This window comes from Pezoporus wallicus, unplaced genomic scaffold (genome assembly GCF_028554395.1).
Source record: "Pezoporus wallicus isolate ANWC-B61680 ecotype Strahan unplaced genomic scaffold, APGP_CSIRO_Pwel_v1 contig_8517, whole genome shotgun sequence".
In the NCBI taxonomy this organism is placed as follows: domain Eukaryota; kingdom Metazoa; phylum Chordata; class Aves; order Psittaciformes; family Psittacidae; genus Pezoporus; species Pezoporus wallicus.
In genome coordinates, this window is record NW_026635263.1 from 1,576,361 (window position 1) to 1,598,668 (window position 22,308).

General features: G+C 53.3%; 2 protein-coding genes and 1 long non-coding RNA gene across 4 annotated transcripts; 2 read left to right on the forward strand and 1 right to left on the reverse strand.

Moving 5' to 3' along the window:
• Positions 1–333: 333 nt before the first annotated feature.
• P2RX5 (purinergic receptor P2X 5) lies at positions 334–9,430 on the reverse strand. Of its 2 annotated transcripts, none has more exons than XM_057416291.1 (12): positions 9,177–9,430; positions 6,943–7,093; positions 6,388–6,507; positions 5,367–5,442; positions 4,924–5,020; positions 4,460–4,540; positions 3,530–3,668; positions 2,593–2,729; positions 2,210–2,303; positions 1,639–1,704; positions 1,244–1,326; positions 334–805 (listed from the first exon to the last, which is right to left on the reverse strand). In XM_057416291.1, the coding sequence occupies exons 1-12, from the start codon at positions 9,362–9,364 to the stop codon at positions 730–732; spliced, it is 1,308 nt and encodes a 435-aa protein (XP_057272274.1). In that variant the 5' UTR covers positions 9,365–9,430; the 3' UTR covers positions 334–729. The 2 variants fall into 2 exon arrangements, with proteins under 2 accessions (XP_057272274.1, XP_057272283.1); XM_057416300.1 differs by having other exon boundaries at positions 6,436–6,507; positions 9,177–9,429.
• Positions 9,431–15,105: 5,675 nt separating this feature from the next.
• LOC130602957 (uncharacterized) lies at positions 15,106–16,378 on the forward strand. The gene is made up of 3 exons (XR_008973024.1): positions 15,106–15,228; positions 15,590–15,711; positions 16,051–16,378. It is a non-coding gene; the product is annotated as an uncharacterized LOC130602957 (long non-coding RNA).
• A 564-nt stretch (positions 16,379–16,942) lies between these two features.
• Positions 16,943–20,048, forward strand: LOC130602042 (uncharacterized). The gene is made up of 7 exons (XM_057414563.1): positions 16,943–17,077; positions 17,477–17,614; positions 17,919–18,092; positions 18,372–18,527; positions 18,801–18,902; positions 19,304–19,406; positions 19,740–20,048. The coding sequence occupies exons 1-7, from the start codon at positions 16,943–16,945 to the stop codon at positions 19,805–19,807; spliced, it is 876 nt and encodes a 291-aa protein (XP_057270546.1). The 3' UTR covers positions 19,808–20,048.
• Positions 20,049–22,308: the final 2,260 nt, after the last annotated feature.

The window sequence follows — 22,308 nt, forward strand, 5'->3', positions numbered from 1 at the left end:
CTGCTCTGTGCTCTAAATGCCAGCTCTTAGGTGACAGTGGAGGCAGCTGGGACCCTGCCATGGCTGAACTGACCCTCCTCCTGCTGTTCCTGAGCCCAGCACAGCTCCTTGCTGCAGCTGTTGGAAGGCTTTTCCTGGTGAAGTACCATTTCTAGCCCTAATGGTTACACACACCCTACAATAAAGGTGATCGCCCTGCCATGGCCCTTGTAGAATAACGTGCTCTTGGGCTCCGAGCGCTGCTGGAATTCTGTGTTTCTCTGCACTTCCGACAGGATGAGTCCTGCTGCTTCACATCTTCTCCTGTGTGTAACACAAGTGGGAGTTGGGAGGCAGGGGATGTGTTGTATCAGCTTCAGCCCTCGGAGGGCCAGTGGTGTTTCACATCCCAGCACATGGAAGCAAAGCACAGCCTCGGGATAATACTGACTGTTGCAGGTACAGATATATCTACCAGTAGATATGAAAATGTTCACTTGGTGCCTTCTTTTACCTTTTATAAAATCCTTTTATAAATCCATAGAAATGGCGCACTCGTGCAAGCTCAGGATACCAGAGAACATCTCAGGGAAAGAAGGGCAGTCTTTAAAGGACTTTTTTCCTCTGGGAATCCCAGTAATAAGACAGTAGACCTGATGTGGGGCATCTCCACCTCCCAGAGCTGGTGTGATTCAACACCTGTAGGGTTTTCCTGGCATACGAGCCCAGCCAGCAGACTCATTGCTGTGTCTAGAGCCCACCAACCTGGTCAGGGCTCTGATTCCCATTTAGCGTAGGACTAGATAAGGATTTCCTGGAAGTGGACCTGAGGAAACAAGCAAAGGGGACAGCCAAGGCAAGCAGGCTGGTTTTGTTCAGGAAGCAACATGGGTAAGAGGTTCCCAGCCAGGTCTGTTATACCTCACCACACAGGCTATTATCTGCCATACACTTAATGCCCCATTCTTTGGTTTCATGAGGCTTTAGAGCTCTTGGAGCTGGTCCAGTTCCATCCTTGGTCATTGCAGACAGTGCAAGGCCATTAAGTCCAACCATGACACAGCAGCTGCCTTTGCTCCCCAGCTAATGACAGCAGTGAATTACAGAGGGAAGGAGTCACTTGTCTAAACTCATTTAGAGGAATATAATTTCCTGCAATTAGCCTGTGTTTGCCATCAATGTTTACTGTGTTCCAGTATCTCCTATTTCTAGAAGTCATAACAATAAAGCCATTACATTTATACACAAAGCCAAGCCCACTTACTTTACTTCCTCGTACTTTTTGCCTCGATAGAAGTTACTCTTTTTAATCAGATACAGCAGCACTAGGTCACAAAAGAAAGCTCCCTGCAGAGAGAAAGAATTTGTGGTTTATCTTTAGAGTAGAAGAGGAAATGTTCTGGTCTAATGAGCATTAAGGCATAACTGATAGGAGCTTTATTTTCCTTCATAGGCTTTGCAATCCTCAGGGTATTTAGACCACACAGTACATTAACAAATGCTGTTAAGACAGGACACAGACACACACCTGGCTGAGCAGTCAGAGCAGCAAAAACTACCAGAGAAGATCTAAAGCAACTGTCCTATTTTATCCTCGTAACAGTTAAATGAGGGATCTGGGTCCCAGTATGTTACTTTTAAGGAAATACATTCACTTACCGCTCCCATGAGAGCAAGCCCCGAACCAATATTGATAATAGTGGGAATGATGTTAAATTTGCCTGCCTAAAAGAGAAAAGGTTATGAAACACTCAGTGAAAGAACAACCCAAGAGACATTTAAGGGGGTGGTGTTACACAGGGGAAGCTACTGGTGCCCGTGGGTGTTTTGTTAGCAATAAGCATGTACAACCCTAGATTTGCAGTGAACAATCTTGGACACTAAAGGTCTGTGTGTGTCTCAGAGCCAGCTGCCCATGGCTGCATTTCTGAGCTTGCCTCATCCCTGGATTAAGCTGCTTTTTCCCCCAGTACATGCATGTGGGGAGCAAGTCTCTGGGGCACATTTTCTTCTGTGGGACTTTACTGAGCGTGAATTTAGGTAGAAGAGGTGCGGACTCATCCACCTTCTCCTTTCATTATGCAGGGTTAGCTCCACATAGGTACATGGCAAGAGCCCTTTCCTATGACAAGCCAGAAGCTGTTCTCATCCCAGAGCTGCCTTCCCACTGAGAAACGTCCCTCACCCTTTCTCTTGGCAGGCTCTGAAATATTCCGGCCTGGGACCTCACCTTGCCATTCACCATCACATCAAAGCGGATTCCATATGCTTTAATGAGCGTCCGGTAGTCGACCCCCTCAGCATCCCGGTAATATTTGGCAAACCTGGAATACAACAGTGCTGATTTTAACTCCGTCATCTGTCACACACACACAAAAAAACCCCCACCATCTGAATTCACCTCTCTCTTCAAACAGGTCTATTCCCCTATCAAAAACAGTTTAGCTTGCCATGAGCCTAACTCCCTCCCTCCCCTCCTCTGCAAAGCAGTGTGCTTGGCTGGAGCAGCGGCTGGCACAGGCTGGTCCTGCCTCACTGCCAGCCTCCAACACCAGCATCTCAAACCAGCTCAGCCCAGCTGTGGTGCTGCATCGTATCCTCCTCTGTACTCACCTGAAGTTATACCCAGAAGAGATGGGCTTTTCTGCAAACTTGTTATCCAGACGGCTAAAAGAATAGTGAGGATTACATTCAGAAGGGGCTTTATCAAGATCACAGTTCCATTCAATCTGAATTCCTATCACACCACCCTTAACAAAAGAGAGAGACAGTGTGAGTTTAAGTTTAGTTCAATTAATGTGTCTTTAAATTTGTCAGCTCCTTGGGCAAGATTTCCCTTGGGACAAGAACGATTGCACTTCTGGTCACGGACACGTGTACACACACATCTGGATGGGCTGAGTTCATGCTTATGATATTAATCACACTACTGAATGTACAACCCTAGTGCTGCAATCCTGGGAAGAGGTTTCTCCTCCCAGGACACTGATTTCACTAATTTAAGCAGCTGTACCATAGCTCTTTTATGCAGGGGTGAAATTCACAAGTGCAGCAGCCAGCACAAAGCCTGCACTCTTCCCACCCAATGCCTCATACTGGCTACATCTTTCCCCCTGTTCTTCTCACATCAGGTTGCAGCCTGTCTGGTGCTGCAGCCCGTCTGGTGCTGCAGCCCCACTACTCCATGCAGAAACATGTCCGTTTCCCTCAGGGGAAGCTTCCTGGAGTGTTCTCTGAGCAGAGGAGCCCCACTGGCCTTCCAGAGTTCTGGGTTTAAACTGATGGTGTAGTAGTGTTGAAATTGATACAGCAGTGGTTTGGGCAGCCCCAGCTAACAAATAACTGACCTCACCGTCTCCTCTGCACTACCCACATCGCCCTGGCTCCCATTCCCTGGGGACAGGATAAATGGGAACAGCTTGACTTTAAGCATCCACTGCACCTTGTACAGGAGGCAGTTTCCTGAGCAGTCAGCAGTGACTCTCCTCATGGCCACCCAGAGAGCAGTACAGCTAGCCAGGAAGACACATGAGGCGAGGGGCAATCCTACCTCTGAGGCCATTTCCTGAAAGTTGCTCCCAGCCCACTGAACGATGTTCCCCAGGAGGAAGATGGGGCAGTAAGGATGCTCCGTGCTGTAGCGGCAGCTCTTCAGGTAGGACTCATTGTTGGTTGCCAACACATTCATCCTACATGTAGGGAAGAGGGAAATCCACCTTGTCTCCCTCTTTGCTTGCCTGCACATCCTACACCACCACAGCTGCAGAGATCGGAGACTTCTCCAGCAGCCTCGTACACAGCAGAAATGGCACCTTGCCACCAGCCTGGTCTCCATTCGACCCTCTCCATTGCTACCCCAGGAAAGCAGTCTGCCCACAGAAATGACCTCCAGGCCAGACAGGGACTAGTCCAGCTGAGTGTAGGCTCAAGAAAGGACTCCCATGGAGCAGGCTGCCACAGTGCTCTAGGGGCACTTGGTTTTCTCAAATGAAGATGCCAGAAATGTCTAGCTAGGCCTGGGAGAACAGCAGGAACACACCTTTCTACACTTCTTTATTTTGTTCATAATGTAGCAGCAAATGCAAACAAGTTTTTTTAAGTTTGCGTTTCTGCAACCTTGTCCGGGCATTTTCATTTTTGTGGAAAAGGAGGAATATCTGGGAACAGCAGCAGCTCAGGAACTTGGCTATGCCCTCGCTGGTGGACAGGTCCCCCTGTTTCAGGGGCTCTGGCACATCCTATGCTGTAGGATCCATCACAGACCTCATCTGGTGAGGGATGCATTATCCCAGTTGCAATCTGAGAAGCTCCAACCCCTCATTATCTCCTTGTTCCCAAACAGCCTGACCGCTGCACCTCAGAGGAGGGGGTAAGTGCCTTCCTATCCCAGCCCTCAGGCAGCAGAAGGACAATGGAGCAAACCAAGGCTATTCCTTCAGTGATGGAGAGGACAGAGGGATCTCCAAGCACCTGCACTTACTTGGAGAACTTAAACTTGGGGAAGCGGACTGAGTTTTTGATGTAAACAGTGAAGTTTTCTGCACTGGCGAGAAGTGGTTTCCTGGAAGAGAAGGGGTTGTTATCCGTCTGATGTTTGTACGCTGCCCACATCCTAAACTTCAGCTGCAGTTTTAGCCATAGCCAGATTTCACCCGTGGCTCTAGGCCAACCATAGGACCTTCCTGCACTGCCAGCAAGGAGCTGGTGAGCAGTGTGCAGGCTGAGGGGAAGCCCTGGGAGATGGAAACAGCACTGGGACCACCAGTGAGCTCAACAGGGATGAGCAGGGGGCCAGTCCTGACAAGGGGCCATGCAGAGCTCGCTCCTGTACTGGAACAGCCAACATTCAAGCAAGCATCCAAGCAGAGGGAACCCAGATATCACCCTACGTGAAACACAAGCCAAGCAGCTCAAGCTTGGAAACAGCAGAGGATGGCCACATACTTGGGCTTGGATCTTTTCTCCACTGGGCACCAGGCCAATATCTCACAAGTTCCTCTGATGCTGTCCCTGTCTTTCAAACAACGGCCAGTCTTAACCCCTGCAGCACAGACAGAAAAGGTCACACAGAGCAGCCACCTCCTCCCCTTACCTACAGGGCACATGAAAATCAGATGTTTTTCACTGCCACCATGAGCCCTCCTCCCTGTTGTGAAAGGGGCTTTCAGCTGGAGCAACCACTCCCTTGTTGCTTCTCTGAGCAGCCTGGGGTGCTCTGGCCCAACCATCACAAGCTGTGAGCCAGGCAGCAGTCTTAGTAAAAGACAGTAAAGAAGAGAAAGTCCTTGCTGCTGTCTGTAGCCAGAGATCTCTGGGGTTGTAAGTGGGCTGATGCCTCTGAAGGAACATGACTCTATCAGACAGTACAGGAGGGACCCTTCCCTTACCATTGCCAGCCACCACTGCCTCCCCTGCCATGCAGTCCCCATCCTTGTAGCACAGGGCATCGGGAATTCTGTCACTCTGCAAGGAGGAAGAGAAGTGAGACCTGTGCCAGAACATGATACTCAGACAGTTAAGAAAGTGCTGCTGATGTGGGGTGAATTCTCCAGAGGGTGATGAACATGAAAAACATGCAGCTGAAGCGGTAACCGTAAGTTGTGCAAATAGCTCAGCAGCATCACACTGCCCTCACACCGAGGTTCAGCTGTGACATCCTGTTTTCGGGCTCTGCTCACTGTGCAGAGGGACAGGCTGGGGAAAAAACAGGCAGGATGTCACAGTACTTCACCTCAAGAGATACCACTATCTTTTGATTTTAAGCTTTGACTCTAGAGCCAAAATTACCCTCCTCTTGGCTGCATGCTGGGTTAATGCAATCACTGGAGGACAACTGTCTCCTGAACAGACCAACTGTGCTCAGCCTTGGCCACAGTAACATGTCTTGAGACATGGAAAATTAATCTCTGCTACAACATTCCCTGGATGGCCAGTGTCCTCTTCCCACAGCCCATTCTGAACCACATCTCACAGAGGACAGTTCAGTATGATGCAGAAAGACCTCATGCCTCTGGCCCATAAGGCACATTCTGGAAGGTACTGAGCAACTTCCCATGTCCTGAAGATAACAAGAGCCTGAATGTTCAGCCCTTCCCAGAATGGAGCTCTTCAAAAGTCTCCTCTATCCACAACTACACAGAGTCACTTCAAAGTTATTTTTCACGTGGCCTTTTCTGACCCTGAGCAATCACTGCTCTGGTCTCATTTCTGGCTGGGCAGGTGTCCAACACCTTCAACTAAAGTCAGCAAGGCTCTACATGATTAGTGGCTCTGGAAATTAAGAACCTCCCAGTTTTGCAGTAGCCCGGCCGATTTTCCCAAATCAGATGTTCTACTACAGAGAAAAACCATTGGCCTTCCATCTTTCCTGCGGTCGTTGCTCCATGGGTGTTCTCTGCCAGTTCTTACCCCCGGTTTTGTAGGGGTCTGGGGGCCAAGGGGCTCAGTTCTTCCTACCTCAGGACACGTGGCTTGCCTCTGGTTTGGGGTCACAATCAGATTCGTCATGACAAAGAAGACATTTTCACCCTAGAATAAAGTTAAGGCAGGGTTAGAAAACCTGTTTAACTCTTAAAGTACCTGTCATAAGGAGGATGCAGTTCTCTGCAGAACAGAAGTACCCCCTTCACTCCTGATGCTTTTCAGGCTGAGATACAACAGTGCCTTTGAATATTTGTTTGGATGAGGTTGGTGTGTCTCTATGGCTTAAGGGGTTCTGCTTCGGAGACTGTGTTAATCTTGGGAGCAGGCCTGCTGAGCCTTGCCCTGTTGGCTCCTTGGTGAGAACTTGTCCTCCCTTTCCATAAGGACACAGTGCCTGACTGGGGATCAAAGGCTGCATAGCAGTGAGGAGCTGTGGTGTTTGCTCTAAGCTAAGGCCAGGCTGGCCTTTCCACCAACAACCATACCGGAAGACATCGTTCTACTGAAGGGCAGAGACAATAGTGGTGGGGTGATGCCAACCTGTGGAGGGATGACATAGTCTGCCACATCCCACAGCCTCTCCCCCAGCTCCGAGGTGTTGGTGAAGGCAACCCCCTTCAGCTTGGTGATGACAGAGCTCTGGAGGGACGTGTCTGTGTCCTGGTAGCCCTTCTTGACAATGAACACCCACCTGCAAAGAACAGAGCAGGCAGCAGCATTTGAAAGTGGGGTCAGGGAACAAGTTAGCCAGAGGAGATTGATGCCAATGCCAAAGGTCAAATCAAAGCATGCCAATGACACCAAACCCTTTGCAACTACTACTACAAATTTAGAATAAACTCTGACACAAACTGTGCTTGTCTACAGCACTGGAGGAATAGTTAATCCCAAGATCCCACATGCAGGGAAAAGTGTAATAAGTGGTCATGGGGCAAAACCACAAAGCCTCCCACCTCCCTGTCCTGTGTTACCTCAATGGAAAGGGGAAGGGCAGGGCTCCGTCTTCCTCAAGATGAAAAATACCAACAGCTTCTGCAAGTTGAAGTGAGGAGTGTGGCTGGTTTCACAGATATGTGACTCTCCCATTTAAGCAGCCTGCCACGAGGCTGCCAGAACAGCACCAGACCATGGCTGGGGAGAGGCGTCTCCTGCAGGTGAGCTGAACATTGCTAACAAGAACCCATAGAGAATATTCTCAGCTGCATACAGGATCTTTCATAAAACAGTTGATGGTATTGACCTGACTGTACCCTGGACTCTGTGCTGGCCTTCAGGCTTGTCACTAGCACACTGGAAGAGCTGCTGCCTCACTAAGCAGTCCAGGGAAAAGCTTTGCTTACTTCTTCCAGTGGAAGCAGCAAGAGCTCCTTATCACTGGGTGAAAACCCCTCTGGCTCAAATGAGATGCTTCCAGCTTCCCTACAACACTGCCAAAGTCACCTGCCAAGACAAAAAATCACCCCGACCCTTGAAGAAGCTAAGGGTGCCAGGGGAGGTTTGTGAGAAGGATGCAGGTTGCATTTGCTGGTGCAGGTCCCCTTTGCAGTGCACTGACCTGGAGCACACTGCTGCATTCAGGAAGGGAAAGCAGCCATCTCAGGCTAAGCAGCACTGACACATGCTGCCCTTCACCTGCTACTTGTGACAAAGTTCAACATTAACATTCCCCACATTCCCCACCTCTGTGACATTTCCTACTTTCTTGTTTTCCACCAGCCATGAAGTCACTGTAGGCAACAGTGCCAAAGGTTTGCAGAAGGCACCAGACACCTAGGGAAGGAAATAGCCAGTCTCTGAACACTCACTGGTCGTGCTATATCCCCTTTGGTCAGAGGATGCGTTCTCAGTAATGTTATCTACAGGATTCCTCCTTTAGCAGCTAATACATGCCAGACTGCTGAGGCTTCCTTCTGCCCTGCTGACTAAAGCAGGCTCTGGAACTATACACCTTTCTATAAATAAACTCAGCACATAGAAATGGCTCTGCTATATTCAATCAGTGAAAACATGAGGCGTGCGAAAGGTGAAGGGACTCAGTGGAGGTAAAGATTTAGGAATCACATTTTGAAAATCCTCAGAAACTCAGGAAGCAATGGCACAGGCATCACATGGGTTGGATAATTCCAGGTCTGAGCCTACAAGCTGCTAAGAGTGTTGCTGTCATGTCAGTGTGACCAGCCTCTTACAGAACTGGGCCTTTTCTGAGACGTGCTCTGCTATCTTCATGCCAACTCACCTTGCTCTGAAATACATGCAAGGGAGCCCACGTTCACACTGCCTCAGCCTCCACAATCCCAGCTGCTGCAGCCCACTCCAGCAAAGAAATCTGCTGCTTTGTGCTTAGTTCCCTCCCATTTAGACTCGAGCATGTCATGCAGTCATGCACACAACCCAGGTTTGCCCCAGGGCTCAGAAACTGTGGCATAAATGCCATTGTTTCTCATGAGGCAGGTGTTAAAGTTTGGCACCATTCCCGCCAAATACAGAAGGTATAAATAATGCAGTACAAAGCCATAAAGCCATTTGATCTATTTTTAACCTGACATTAATCTGGAAGGTAGAGCTGAATCTAGCCATCCTAGCAGGTTAAAATATCAGATATAATCTATTACACATTACAAAACCCAGCTGTATAACCAAGCACGACTATCTGCATCAAAACCATAAAGCACAGCAAGCTGTCACTGTGTACAGCGTTTCCTACACTTATCTTCCTCACAACACAGTAACCAAAGGCAACTGCAGCAGTATGTGAAATGCAGAGGGATTCTTACCCCACCAGGTAAGCCAGGATGGAGAGCTGCACCACTCGATAGAGAATCCCCACCTTCTTGCTCTTCGCAATGACGTATTTCTCTGTTTTATAATCAAAAAGGGATAGAAATAAACTCTTCCAAGCCACCTGCCCCATGCTCCCGGCTTGTGCAGTGGCTGGAACAGGCAGCAGTGTTGCAGCTCGCATTATCCACACGTGCTCTGCATGGAAACCTGACACACCAACCCCTTCAGAGCTATCTCCTCCCTCACAGCAGCTGCTCTCTGCTCAGACATGAGCAGCTGCACGAACACAAGATCCTTCCTCAGCTGCTTTTCAGCTCATTCAGCCTCCAGGGAAGCCCCTGCCTCAGTTTTGCTCCCAAGCTCCATTCTCTCCCCCACAGTCATAAAATGTTCATAATGAAACATCTCATAGCATTAAGTCATGTTGCAGCATGCAAGTCTTTTGCTGTTGGATATTAAAGCCTTTCTTTAACCTTTACATGATGGCAAAGCACTTAGTTAACATGTTTAATTTCTTAAGTGTTTGCATGAACAACGAGAACTTGAGTCCTTACCAGGGATCCGAAATACTTGCCTGGCTACTACATCTTCCCACCAAACCCCCAACTTAAGAAACTAATAAATAAATTCTGTGTGTGGTTAAAGGATCAGTCACCATCATATCTCACTAAAACACATCTCACACAGCACAACTCACTAAAACAATGAGAACTGAGCTAGGAAAACAGAGATACAGAACATGCTGCCTGATGAAAAGCCAAAGGGAAAGGAATAGGTTAGCCCCCACTGAGATGAGTCTAATTTATTAATAGCTGGTGGTGCAAGAGGTGACTCCCAGCCTAACAGAGACTCTTGCATTGTGCAACGACATGAAATGACCATTACTTAAACCGAGAGGGGTGGACACTGCCTCTGGCTAAGGAGAGAACAGAGCAAGCTCCAAGATGGAAAATGTAGTAAGCCAGGATCTCCAGGGGCTTGGCGAAAAGAGCTGGCATACCTCACTGAGAGGAGATCCATCAGCAAGCAGGGACACAAACTAGACTGTGCCCTTTCCAGGGGGTTCTTCTTGGATGTGACTGCTCACATGCTGACTCTATTAGGGCATAAAGGGTTGTACCTGGTGTAAGGTGCAGGGTTTACTGCCTTCATGCATTAGCAGCCAATTCGCTCCCACCTGAGCACCCAATTAGCTCCTACCTGAGAACCCAATTAGCTCCTGGGGTTTTGCAAGGGCTGGGAATACTCTTGAGATTCCATGGTGTGCAGCTGCAATGCAGGCTGGAACACAGATCAGGAGAGCAGGTTCCACTATGGGGGCAGTGGGCAGTGCAGCAAGGTAACCTGCTCCAGCACACACATACCTCTGCCCTATGCACCTCCTCCCAGGGAGAATTATTCTCAAGATCTTGGGTTTTAGGAAAACTTCTATCCTTTGTCCTCTTTAAATCCCATATCACATTTAAACAGGTGAAGCAGATTTTTAATGAAATGTGACAAGGCTGCTCCAAACCACAAAAGAATCATAGTGTAATAAGGAAGAAAACACTATCCGAAAATTACCTAATTTTACCCCTCATCCCACACCCATCCCTAGAGTTGCCTTCTGCAAAAGGCAAACCTTTCTCCAACATCTGCAAAACGAGAACAGAAATCTGCCTGTGGCCTCCTTTTAACCTGTGGCTGCTAGACTCCTCAGCACCACGGTGGGCAGGTGCTGCTGCATGTGGCTCTTTCATGAGGGGCTCCTGGGGTGCCAAGGCAGGAGCCCCCCCCGTGCAGCCCCATCGGTCCCAACCCTGTGCCCTCTGGCTCAGGCCTACCTCCAATCCTGTTTCCAGACTTTTCAGTCACACTTCAGCCTCACCTCTCCCACTGCCCATGAAGAACCCTATCTGCACATCCCACTTTGGCAGTCCCTCTTTATCTCACAAAACATTTTGACTACTCCCCAAGCCTCTCCTGGAGCCCAATTTCTCATTCAGTCATCTGTTACAGTCTCCCTCTTCCTCAAATAGTGTCTGGCCACTGTACCCACTCTTCCTTACCAGATGCCTTACAGACCAGACTGTCACTACTGCCAGTCTTAAAGATCCTCTGCATGAAAGCTGGAAGCAGAAATAAAAAGAAAGTCTTAAAACATCTAATAACCTAAAGAGACAAACCCTCCAATAAAACTCTCCCCACTCCAGGGAGGAAGGAGACCATGGCGATTCATGAAGCCAGAAACAAGGAAGAAAGGTAGGCTTAGCCTATCTTCCCTCACCATTGCCTGGACCCTGAGAGCCAAGAGGTTAGCACTGAGGACTGGGCACAGAGGGACTGAGCCAGCTCCAGGAACCAGAGCTGGATGGAGACAGGGGCATCCTAAAGGAGCCACCACCTGATCATCTGTCCAAGCTGCTCCTAGATGAGAAACTTTGCAAGCACATGCCGCTGGGTGACAGCCAAGCATCATTTCTGGACATCGGTCTGGTCCCACAAGAACACCATCTCCTTGCCCTGCCCGTGCTGGAACTGCTCCAGGGACAGGACTGAGCAGTGAATACATCCCACATCCCAGGAGTGCCTCCACCATTGCTCCTGCTACACTAAGGATGCCCAAGTTCATGGACAAATGAAGTATCAGTGGCGACAAGTCAGCCCTGGGTGATGCCCAGAGACACTCCCCAGCTCTGTCCCCATGTTCCTCATCTGTCTGGGTGACTCCCCAGGCTAAAATCAGACCAAGGAACTTGCTATCGGTTAAACAGTGTGTTACCTCCTGGCCTGGTTTCGCTTAGTGGTGCAGACACAGGTCTGCTATGAGTTTTTGCCATTATTTTCCAGGTCAATTAATGTGAGAAACAATTTACGAAGGATTTATACAGGTTACAAAACATGTTTCTTAGAGCGAGAAGTGTTGCTGCTACAGGTGTGACGTGAAGACGACAACCAGGTTTGGTCACTTACAGAATAAAGGGTGTAAAGCTCATACTTCCCTTGGGTTTTTTAGAGCCATCTAAAAAGCAGTTTTAGAAGTGCAGTTGCAAGAGCTGTTTTTGAATTAAAAGCTTCAATTTGTATCAAGAGTATCTCAGAATATTCTGAATGCAGCTCAGCACGGGCTAGATTTGTGCTGACAACACAATTGCTGACATGCTCTTACAAATATTGTTCTTCTCACCTTCTAGTTTCACAACCTTTTCTTTTTTTTCTTGCCTGGAAGTCAAGGTTACAGTCACCACGTGCAGGCACTGGAGAGATGGAGAACTGTGGAGTGCTTGGTGAGGAAGGCCCCAGGCTGGAGATGGGGTGGCTCCTATGCCCTGGACCTCACCTTCCCCGCTGGAGCCCAGAGCACTGTGCACCTGTGAAGCAGCCAGGCCCGGCCCGGCCCTTGCTTGTGGCGGGATTCCCACAGCGTGGCACAGTCCAGTTTGGAAGTGCCCGTGGGCTGCCCGCTGCGGGAGCTGTGTGCCACGAGGCTCCACAATGGGCAGGGCCCTATGGACCCGCAGCTCAGGAGGGGCTGCAGATGGTGCCAGGCCCTGGCCTTGGCCTCGCCGCAGCCATCTGGCTGCTCGCCTTCGAACGGCTCCGAGTTGGACGTTAGGAAGAAGCTCCTCTGCAGCAGCAGCAGCAGCTCGTTGGGAGTGGTGGCTGTGGGCGGCTGCTCCTTCCTGTTCTCCCAGCGATTTCCCCTGCAGCTTGCAGCCTGCCCAGGTGCTGTTGCCGCTCTCCGCTGGAACTCCCGTCCGTTTGGCCATCCCTGTCCCCCTCTGCCACAGCGGCCTGTGGCTGCCCTGCCCTTGAGCCTGCCCAGGTGCTGTTCCTCTCTGCGTCCCGCCATCCCTGACCCCCTAAACTTCTTAAACGCAGGACTTGGACAAGAAAACATCGGTCATCTAATGCCGTCTCCAGTGCGCGTACGGTTCTACTCATGGCTTTTTGAGTCCTCTTGACTAGTCTGGCTCTGAACATTAGGACACGTGCTGGGTATCTTGCCATAAGAAGACTCCATCTAACATGAGCAAAACGTGGAGCTCAGGGCACCCCAAGGGGACGCAAATGACCAGGGGGAAACAGGCCTCTTTCCCCTCCCAGCATCGCCCTGCCTCTCATGTTCTGAATGGCAGGTTGCCGTGGTGCCCTTTGTGACAGGCCCTTAGTGACGCGCCCTCCGTTACCCACTGTAGTGCCCTTAGTGATGTGCCCTCCGTGACCCACCACGGTGCCCTTTGTGACGTGCCTTTGTGATGTGCCCTTGGTCACACCCCAGGGCACTGTATAAAAGTCAGCAGGCCACATCCTTCGTGCCAGTGTCCGGCAGGACGGTGACGGGACAGAGCGGGAGCGAGAGACTGGCGCAGACCCCTGAGCGCAGCCCACGTTGTTCCCCACTGCCCCAGCAGCCCCGCAGTGCCGAGACACTTCTTTCAACCCTACTCGTTCCTCACCCCTATCCTTTTGTCCGGCAAGGATGGAAGAGGAACGCGCTGCACACATGCGGTTTATCCAGACTTTCCTGCAGAGCTCAGAGAAGGTAACCGCAGCCGTTTCCAGGCTAGCAGTGCCCGTGTCTCCTGATGGGGCCACTGGCTCTGCTGCCAGGCTGCTGGGGGCTGCTGGCTGGGCAGAGCTGCTCCCCCGGGTCTCCTGCACAGCACTGCAGCCCCACTGCTCCAGTCCCGCTGGCCACGTGCCCCCCTTCTCACGCTGCCTGTTTGTGTCTCCTTCTTGTGGGCCTTGCCATGTCCAGTGCCTCTGGACTGGCTCCTCTGCCCACTGCAACTTGTCTGCTTCAAGGTGTCCCTTGGCCACCTAGAGGTGGCAGGGGTGCCTTCCCCATGGCGTGGGGGCAGATCCATCCCCGGGGAGAGAGGGACTGCAGAAAGACTAACGTGACCGTTTTCCTGTGTGCAGACCCTGGATGGTGGACGTCCTGCTGGAAGCTTGGTGAGGGGACACCCGGGCTCCAGGGACCTGTGGAGAATCTTGCAGGTGTGGCATTTGCAGAGAGCAGGGCTGGGAGGTGCTGTTCCTCTCCCTGGAGGGAAGGGAGCATCCGCTCTGAGCACACTGTGTCCTCGCAGCGCCGTTCGGCGCTCCTGACTTCTCAGGGAGCCGTACGCCCATTCCCCCATTGCAGGATCACCGCCCCCCGGGAGGGTGCTGCCCAAAAGCCCAGCCTTCACGGAGAGGGAACACAGGCCTGTGCTCACGGGGAGGGCACAGAAAGAAGCAGACTCTACCCTGGGGTGGCATCTGCCTCCCTTCAGGGCCACAAGGACTTCATGAGTCCAGCCAGGACTTGAGCAGTGCTGCTGCTGCTGCTGCTGGCACGGGCACCAGCTCCCAGGGCACAGCAGCACTTTCTCTCCTTCCAGATGCTGCTGCCCTTCATCAACATCAAGCACCCAGCTGTGTGTGAACGGGCCGTGGCAAGGATCGCAAAGCTGGCCGATTTGATGGCCAGCTCTTCCTCAGTGCAGGTAGGGAGGCAGGCACCCTCCAGCCAGGCTGTCTCCCATTCCCTGCCCACCGTGGGCAGCAGCCTGCGGCTCAAGATGCCTGAGGCATTCAGCACGGCTCTGCCCTGGGCAAGGGTCTCGGCTTCTCTTTTTCCCATGTTTTTTCCTCCCCAGTGCCCTTTCTGCCAGCAGCCATCTTGGCCCCCAGTCCTGTGCAGGTCAGCACTGCCCAAGGAGCATGGCGGGAGGCCAGGCCTGGCAGCTCTCCCTGCCCGGCTGCCCAGCTCGCTGCTCTGGGAGGGCCCTGCACAACTCCGACCCTCCAGGATCCTTCCCTGGGGCAGTCTCAGCTTCGGAGCTTTTGTTGCGCTGCTGCCCCTCAGCCCTTCTACCTGTCCTGCCTCCCTTGCCCAGGTCTGGAGCTTGCTTGGACACGACCACAGCTCTTCCCACCATGACATCAGCAAGGACTGCTTGCTGGGACAGCTGCTGGGACGTCTCATTGTTTGCTGGACTAGCAAGATCTGGGCGATCCAGCAGGAGGCTTTGGTTGCTCTTCATCACCTCTCCATATTCATCCAGCACCAAAAATGTAAGAGAAGCTCTGTGGGCTTCATCCCTCCACACACAGACGTCTCCTCATAGTCCTGCTTGTTTCCCCAAGTATTGTAGTGGATTCTTTTTGTGCTTGCTGGAGGCTGTCCAGGGCAGCCTGCCCTCTTCCCTCACCTCCTTTGCCCGTCACAGCTGCTTCCCGCAGCATCCCAGCTATTGTTTTGCTGCAGAAGCCGAGTGCTCACCACAAGTCCGGCACTGCTCTTTGCTGCTCTCCTTCCCACTCTTCTCAGGGCCTCTCAGAACCCAGCAGTTCCATGGTCCCCATAGCCAAAGCTGTCACTGATGGTAATCAGTGCTGTGTCCTAATGACTCTTCCGTGATCCCCTCATGTTTAGGCATGACGTCACCTCAACCAGACAATTGTCATGATCATCCAGAGCATCCCCAGGCTGGAGGGAAGAGGGAAGCAGGGAAACCCTCCTGTCTTTCTCTGTGCAGCACGATTAGCATGGCAAAGGTAATGAGCTTCTTCCTTGCTGGGCCTCTTGTCTGGGGCATCAGAACGAGACTGGTGCAAGCAAAGGGATCCAGAACCAGCGGGCTTGGCATGACCTCACTGTCCCTGGTCAGAGGGTTGCTGCTGTTCTGGAGCAGGGACTTCAGAGGGCTGCACTCCAGGGTCCCTCCTCTCTCACCTAGGGACCTCTCTTCTTATCCTCTACTCCGCAACGACTGCAGCCCCTGCTGCCAGCTTTCCCGTGGGTCCTCTCGCCAGAGCTGCTCTCACTGCCCAGCTGAGCAGCACTATCAGGGCACTCAGTGTAACACGTCTTCCCCGCCTTCCTCCTTCCTGCAGGCATTTGGGGAATACCTCCACCCTGCTGATAAGACAGTCATCATCCTCAGGGCCATACAGGCCATGAGAGACTCATGCGTATGTGACAAGGAAGAGTTGATCAGCGTCCTGAACGTGGCCATGACAGAACCTGCCTCCTGGCTGACAGAGGTAAGCAGCCTGTGGCTGCCCTGTCCTCCAGTCCTTCCAGGCACTGTTCCTCCCTACATCCCATCTCCCCTCACCCAGGTGCTTCAGGCACCTTGAAGCCATTTCATGCCAGTAGAGTAGGATGGGAAGGGCAGCTGTTTCAGCAGCAGCTGAGGAAATGGCTGCAGTCTGGTGGCAGCACCACCCTCACCCGTGTGCTCTCCAGGTGCGGATCATCACGCGCTGCATCTATAACAACTTGCAGCACATCAGCGCAGCATCAGCCCGGTGCAGCCTGAAGTCGCTGTTTCTAAGCATGGCAGAGCAGAAGCCCAGGGAGATGATCTTGAGCCTTATAGATATCTCTCCAGCATGTAACAGGTACTGACCCCCACAGCCCTTGTGGGTTTGTTCCATGTGGGGAGAGGGACGTGGAGGCCCACAGAAAACTGCAGGACACCCCTGAGGAGCTGGGCCCTGTACCCCATCACTCTCTCCTGCCCTGCTGGGTTGGCCAGGCCTGCAGTAGCCAAAGCTGTCCAAGCCAGACCCGAGGCCTGCCACGAGTTTCCTCCCTGCCCCACAGGGAACAGTTTCAGCCCCCTCCTGCCTGCCCCATCTGGGACCTGGGCACTCCCAGTGAGGGGTCAGGAAGGGCCAGGGCTGCAGCACAGCCTGGCTGCTGCAGGGCTGGCCCAGGCACCGTGTGGTGGCCAAGGCAGCCCTGCTGACAGTGTTCTCTTTCAGCAAAGTTGCTCAGGCCATGTGGGAAGCGCTGCTGTCCCAGCCCCTCATCTTGGTGAAGGTCTTGAGGGAGCTGAGAAGGAACCTCCAGCACCTGCAGTTACGTATCGGAAGCAGATTCTGCAGAGTGAAGTTCTGTATCCGGCTCTTGGCTGTGAGTAACCAGACCAGTCCTTGCTCATACTCAGGGCTGTGCCTGCCTCTCCAGAAACACAGGCACAGCCCTCTTCCCTGCCATCTGCCCCCAAACAGTCACCTCCTCTGGGAAACAGGGATGCAGCCCGTTAGGGCCAGCCCAGCGCCAGGTTCCCCTGTGCCAGCCACACAGGGCCATGCCACGCTGCTTGGGTGCGGGTGCACAAAGTCCCTGTCAGTGCTCTGCTTACACCAGCAGAGCCGGCACAGACAAGCGTGTGGTGTGCGGCTGGTGTCCCCCAGCACGGGCTCTCTGTCCCCGGTGCCCTTGTCCTGAGCTGCCAGCGGGACCCAGGAGCTGCACAGTGCCGGGAGCCCTGCAGGCTCGGCCGGTCCCTCACTGCCATCTTTGTTTCAGCTCCTGGCCTGCAGCGATGTGACACCAGAGGAATTCGCTGGGGTGTACAACAGGGAGAAGTTCCCGTGGTGTCAAAATGTGGTGCTGTTCTCGCTGACGCTCACAGGCCTCATCACGTTGTCACAGTCACCTGACACGGTGAGCAGGGCATAGGCAAGGGAAGCCGTGTTGGCCTCCTGGGGCTGGGCAGTGGGTAACGCGGCGGCTTGACCAGGGCTGGGAATCGGGAGCTGGGGTCACGGCACCAAATGCCCTCAACGTCCAGTCACAGGCCCCGATCCCCTCAGTGCACCATGGGGATGGCCTGCCAGGAGGCTGCTGCAGGGATTCCTGTGCCACTGCCCAGTCAGCCAGGCAGGAGTCTGGTGCTTAAGGGCCAGAGCATTTTGGCCTGGGTGGTCCTTCGCCACTTAACATACAAGGAATTCTGTGCTTTGTACAGGCAAAGAAAATACTGGTCCTGCTGCCAGATTTGATATACATGCTGCAGACAGCCCACAGTAAGAACAGAAAGAAGATGCTGCTCATTTTCAGAAATGTGATGGGTCATTTGAAGAAGAAGGACAGCTCCACTGCTCTGCAGCTGGCCGAGAATCTCCCGCAACTGTTTGATGATGTAAGGCTGCTATGGAAGCCTGATCCTCACTGATGGGCCCTTTGCAAGGACAAGTGCCTGTTAGCAGAGCCTGGTGGCAGCACTTCCATGGGGCTGTGCCCCTCCTCATGCCCCTGCGCTCTCACGGGGATGCCTTCTGGGCTCTGCAGCCCAGCTCAGCTTCTCCCTGACTTGCTGATGGCTCTGGGAGACCTGAAACCCCTCCCCTCAGCCACGCTGACGCCCTTGCTCAGGGAGCTGCTGCTACTGACGCCCTTCTGTCCTCCTCCTCCTCACCAGGTGTCCAGCCAGGTGCGAGAGCTCTCCATCTGCCTATTCAAAGAAGTAATACAGATGGCGGATTGGAAGCACCAGCGGCAGATGCGGAAGAACGTGCAGGGGAGCCTGGTCCCACTCGTGTTGCACATGAGTGATGAGACTGAGAGTGTGGCCAAGGTACAGATTGCAAACCTGAGCAGTGGTGTGGGGAAGGGCATGCTGAGCCCGCGGGGGTTGCCTGGGCAGCAGGGAGGGCAGGAGAAGCTGGCAGGGACATTTGCCACGCCTGCCCTATGTGGTCCAGCAGGGCTCAGCAGCAGCCCATGGCCACCAAGGCCTGAAGAGCAGAGTCCCCAGGGACTACCCAGCTGTCCCTGCAGGTGCTGGGGGCCAGGGCTTTGGGCCGCAAGCCCTGTCCACAATCTCCCCAATCGTTGTCCTCCTCTGCAGGCCTCTCACGAAGCCTTCTGTGTAGCTGCAAAGGTGCTCAAATGGAAATGGCTCAGTCACCACGTGCAGGCACTGGAGAGATGGAGAACTGTGGAGCGCTTGGTGAGGATAAGTCCCAGGCTGTACATGGGGTGCCCCCTGTGCAGTGGTGCCTCGCCTGCAGTGCTTCAGCCCAGAGCCTGCAGCCTGGTGCTGCATCCTCCTTCCCTGCCCTCAGGCAGAGCTCCCAAGGGCTCAGGCAGAGCTCCCAAGGGCTCACCTCTCCACCCTCAGGATGTTGCAGGAGACCCATCTGGGCCCTTGCAGCGGCACAGAGGGCTCTCGGGACCTCCAGACCCTGCTTTGCATGTAGCTGTCTCTGAACCTCAGCCCCACAGGGCTCCTTGCTGGGAGATGCAAATGTCCTGAGGATGAAGGGGGGTGTGTGGGGTGCTGGGAAGGGGGACTGTCCCAGGTAACTGGGGAGGGTGTGTATCATCCCTGCGCCCTTTTGCTCTCTCCAGCTGGAGCACGACCGGAGCAGGGCTGAAGAATATGTGCGTCAAAGCATGCCTTATCTGCAGCACGCTCAGGTCACCGTGCGAATGGCAGCCGTGAGGTTCATCGGTGAGCTGCAGTCCCTGGAGTCCCCCTTATGGCAGCCTGGCCCCAGTCCCATCTGCTGCACTGGCAGCGAGGAGCAGCCCTGTGGCTGCCAGAGCCCCAGCTGCCCTGTACAGGGCCTGTGCAGCCAGGGGCTCTGTGCTTCCCCCTCCTACCCCTGCCCTGGCAGCAGGGCTCAGTGGCACCTTGCTCAGTGGCACCTCCCCTCGGGTCCTGTCCTTCCCTGGGGTCACCCCGCTGAGGGGAGGGAAGGGGTTCAGCCCAACCTTCAGAGCCGGGGCCACGATACCAGGAGTGTGCTGGGCGGCAGCAGGTCTGACCGAGCTCTCTGCACAGGACTGGCTGCGCGGTACCTGAATGACAGCAGCAAGGACACGCTGCAGGAGATCTTCAAGGGTGAGTAGGGGCAGTGCTGTGTGTGATGGGGCTGGCGGGGACAGGGGACAGAGCCTGGGCAGCGTGCTGTCCTGCTGTCCTGCTCCAGGGAACATCTTGGGGGCATTTGCTGTAATCCTGAGCAGCAGCTTCCAGGTGATCCATTTGTCTGCCTGCGCCTCCTGACCAGGGAAAGGGATGGTTGGGGCTGGCATGGTCTGGAAGAGATGCCTGTGGGTCTCTGCAGATCAGTGGGTTTCAGCTCTGCTCTTTTTCCGTCTGTTGCACACTCCTCCATCCTTTGACAGGAGAAGAGGAATGTCAGGTCTCATCCCTGGTACAACAGACAATATACATCCTGACCTGTATATGGATGCAGAAAAGACGGAGGCGGACCCTGTAGGCGTTGTGCTCCTGACTCTGAAAAGCCAGGCAGCAGTTAAGCCCTGCTTAAGAAAATGTGACTTTTTGATTAAAGCTCCAACCACAATTCCAAGGCCATGGTGTCCTTCGCAAGCAGCATGGAAGGCCACGCAGCAGCCGCTGGGCAGCGGTTGCGTCCTGGCTCCACGTACCCACCTGGCCATGGTTGCAAACTGGGGAGTGTTTGGTGAGGAGAATCCCGAGGCTGGACACGGGGTGCCCCCTGTGCAGCGGTGCTTTGGCTGCCCTGCTCCAGCCAAGAGCACTGCTCACATACGAGGCAGCCCGTCCTGTCCCTCCTTCAGCTCTTACAGCTGCTTCCCACAGCATCCCAGGCACTGTTTTGCTGCAGAAGCTGGATGCTCACCACAAGTCCGGCACTATTCTTTGCTACCTCCTTCCCTCTCCTCTCAGGACCTCTCAGAACCCAGTTGTTCTGAGGTCCCCACAGCCAAAGCAAACTCTTCCCTCCTGATACAACCTGGAGGAAACCTTTCCCCTGAGCCGACTGGGCAAGGCAGAGTGGGAAGGAGAGAATAGGTTCCTGTTTTGCTGCAGAGCGGGTCTGGGTGGCGGGCCCATGGCAAGCCCCTGGGCACCTGATAGTACCGGCAGGAAAATCATCCCAGGGCACCGGTCCAGTGGCAGCGGGTACCGGCAGGTCTGTGGCGGGGCTCTGCGGGGACACAATGGTCAGCGCCGCCTTTAGCGGAAGGAGTATCCAATCTGGTCCTCCCCTGGTGCTCACCCGAGGCAGTAGCAGTGGGACAGGTTCTCTGAGGACGGACCGTGTCTGCGGCCGGGCCGCCGTTAGCAACCGTTTTGCCGTGGATACCTGGATCTTCTTCTATACTTGTGTCGTGGTTTAAACCCAGTCAGGCAACTCGTTCACTCCCTCCCTCCCTTCCCACCCTCCCCCTACTCCCGGAGGGACGGAGACGAGAATCGAAAAGAATGCAACTCCCACGGGTTGAGACAAGAACGGTCTAGCAACTAAGGTAGAACACAAACCACCACTGCCACCACCAATAATAACAATGATAAAGGAAAGAACAAGGGAAGAGAATACAGCACCTCACCGCCAGCCGACTGCCAGCTCGCCCCCCCAGCCCAACCAAGCACCGACCGATGCCTCCTCCAACCCTGCAGTCTTAGCCCCTCCGGGTAACCATCAGTTACATCCTGGGCATGACGTGCTGTGGTATGGAATACCTCTTTGGTCAGTTTGGGTCAGGTGTCCTGCCTCTGCTTCCTCCCGGCTTCCCCTCCTCCCTGGCAGAGCATGAGGCTCACAAAGTCCTTGGCCAAACCAAAACATCATTGTTATCAGATCTGTTCCCAGCTACAAAGAAGGAGAAAAATGACTGCTAATGCTGAACCCAGGACAACTTGCTTGGTGCCCTTATGGCTGCACAGGTTTTACATCTATTCTGCAGTTGCTTTTGGGATCAGCATTTGAATTGTCATTCAGTTCTCCACCTCCAAACCCCAAAAGAAGGCAACTGAGCATGCAAGTGCTTTGTCTGAGAAGAGCCCAAAAATCTGTGTGTGGAAGTGAATAACTGCTGGGGAAAGGCACCCACTGGTGCAGTCAAATGCGCTACTTCACTGCAGGCCCACCTGGGTTGTTGCACAGGCCAACTGTAGTTCAGCGTTTATGACGGGTCTGGGTTGTCTTATGTTTGTGGGTAACTGAATGCCCTCATTGCTCTGGTGTTGTTCAGCTGAGTTCTGCTCTACTTCCCGTTTGTTAGTGAGGGAATGGGTCAGCCTGGGTTGCTCTGTCACTTCAGGCAAATCACTCTGCTTGTGCACAGTGTTTTCACGTTTCCTGTGATGTTAATGACAAGGTTGGGGTGGTTTTAGGACAGGAGTGGGATTAGGCCACTCAGGAATTTAAATCCTCCTTGTGCAGGTAAGTGAAGTGCTGCTGCATGAGCTGGGAAGTTCTTGGCTTCAGCTGGAGCCTGTTATCTCCGTGGTGTGCGAGCTGAGCTTGTTGTAGTGCGGCCCAGTTCAGAGAAAACTACTCGTGTGTTTTTCTAGAGGTGGCAGACACTCAGGTGCTTTGTTCCATTTGTGTAGTGCTGAGCCTGGTCACAGGACT

Bases quoted from the DNA above. Each gene is read 5' to 3' on its own strand.
- P2RX5 (XM_057416291.1), bottom strand. From the start codon at position 9,364: ATGCGAGCTGCAACACTGCTGCCTGTTCCAGCCACTGCACAAGCCGGG. The intron at 4,541-4,923 runs GTATGTGGCCAT...CTTCTCTTCCAG, and splicing joins GAGAAAAGATCCAAGCCCAA to GAAACCACTTCTCGCCAGTG. The intron at 1,327-1,638 runs GTAAGTGAATGT...TTCTCTCTGCAG, and splicing joins GGCTTGCTCTCATGGGAGCG to GGAGCTTTCTTTTGTGACCT.
- LOC130602042 (XM_057414563.1), top strand. From the start codon at position 16,943: ATGTGGGAAGCGCTGCTGTCCCAGCCCCTCATCTTGGTGAAGGTCTTG. The intron at 17,615-17,918 runs GTGAGCAGGGCA...TGCTTTGTACAG, and splicing joins TGTCACAGTCACCTGACACG to GCAAAGAAAATACTGGTCCT. The intron at 18,528-18,800 runs GTACAGATTGCA...CCTCCTCTGCAG, and splicing joins AGACTGAGAGTGTGGCCAAG to GCCTCTCACGAAGCCTTCTG.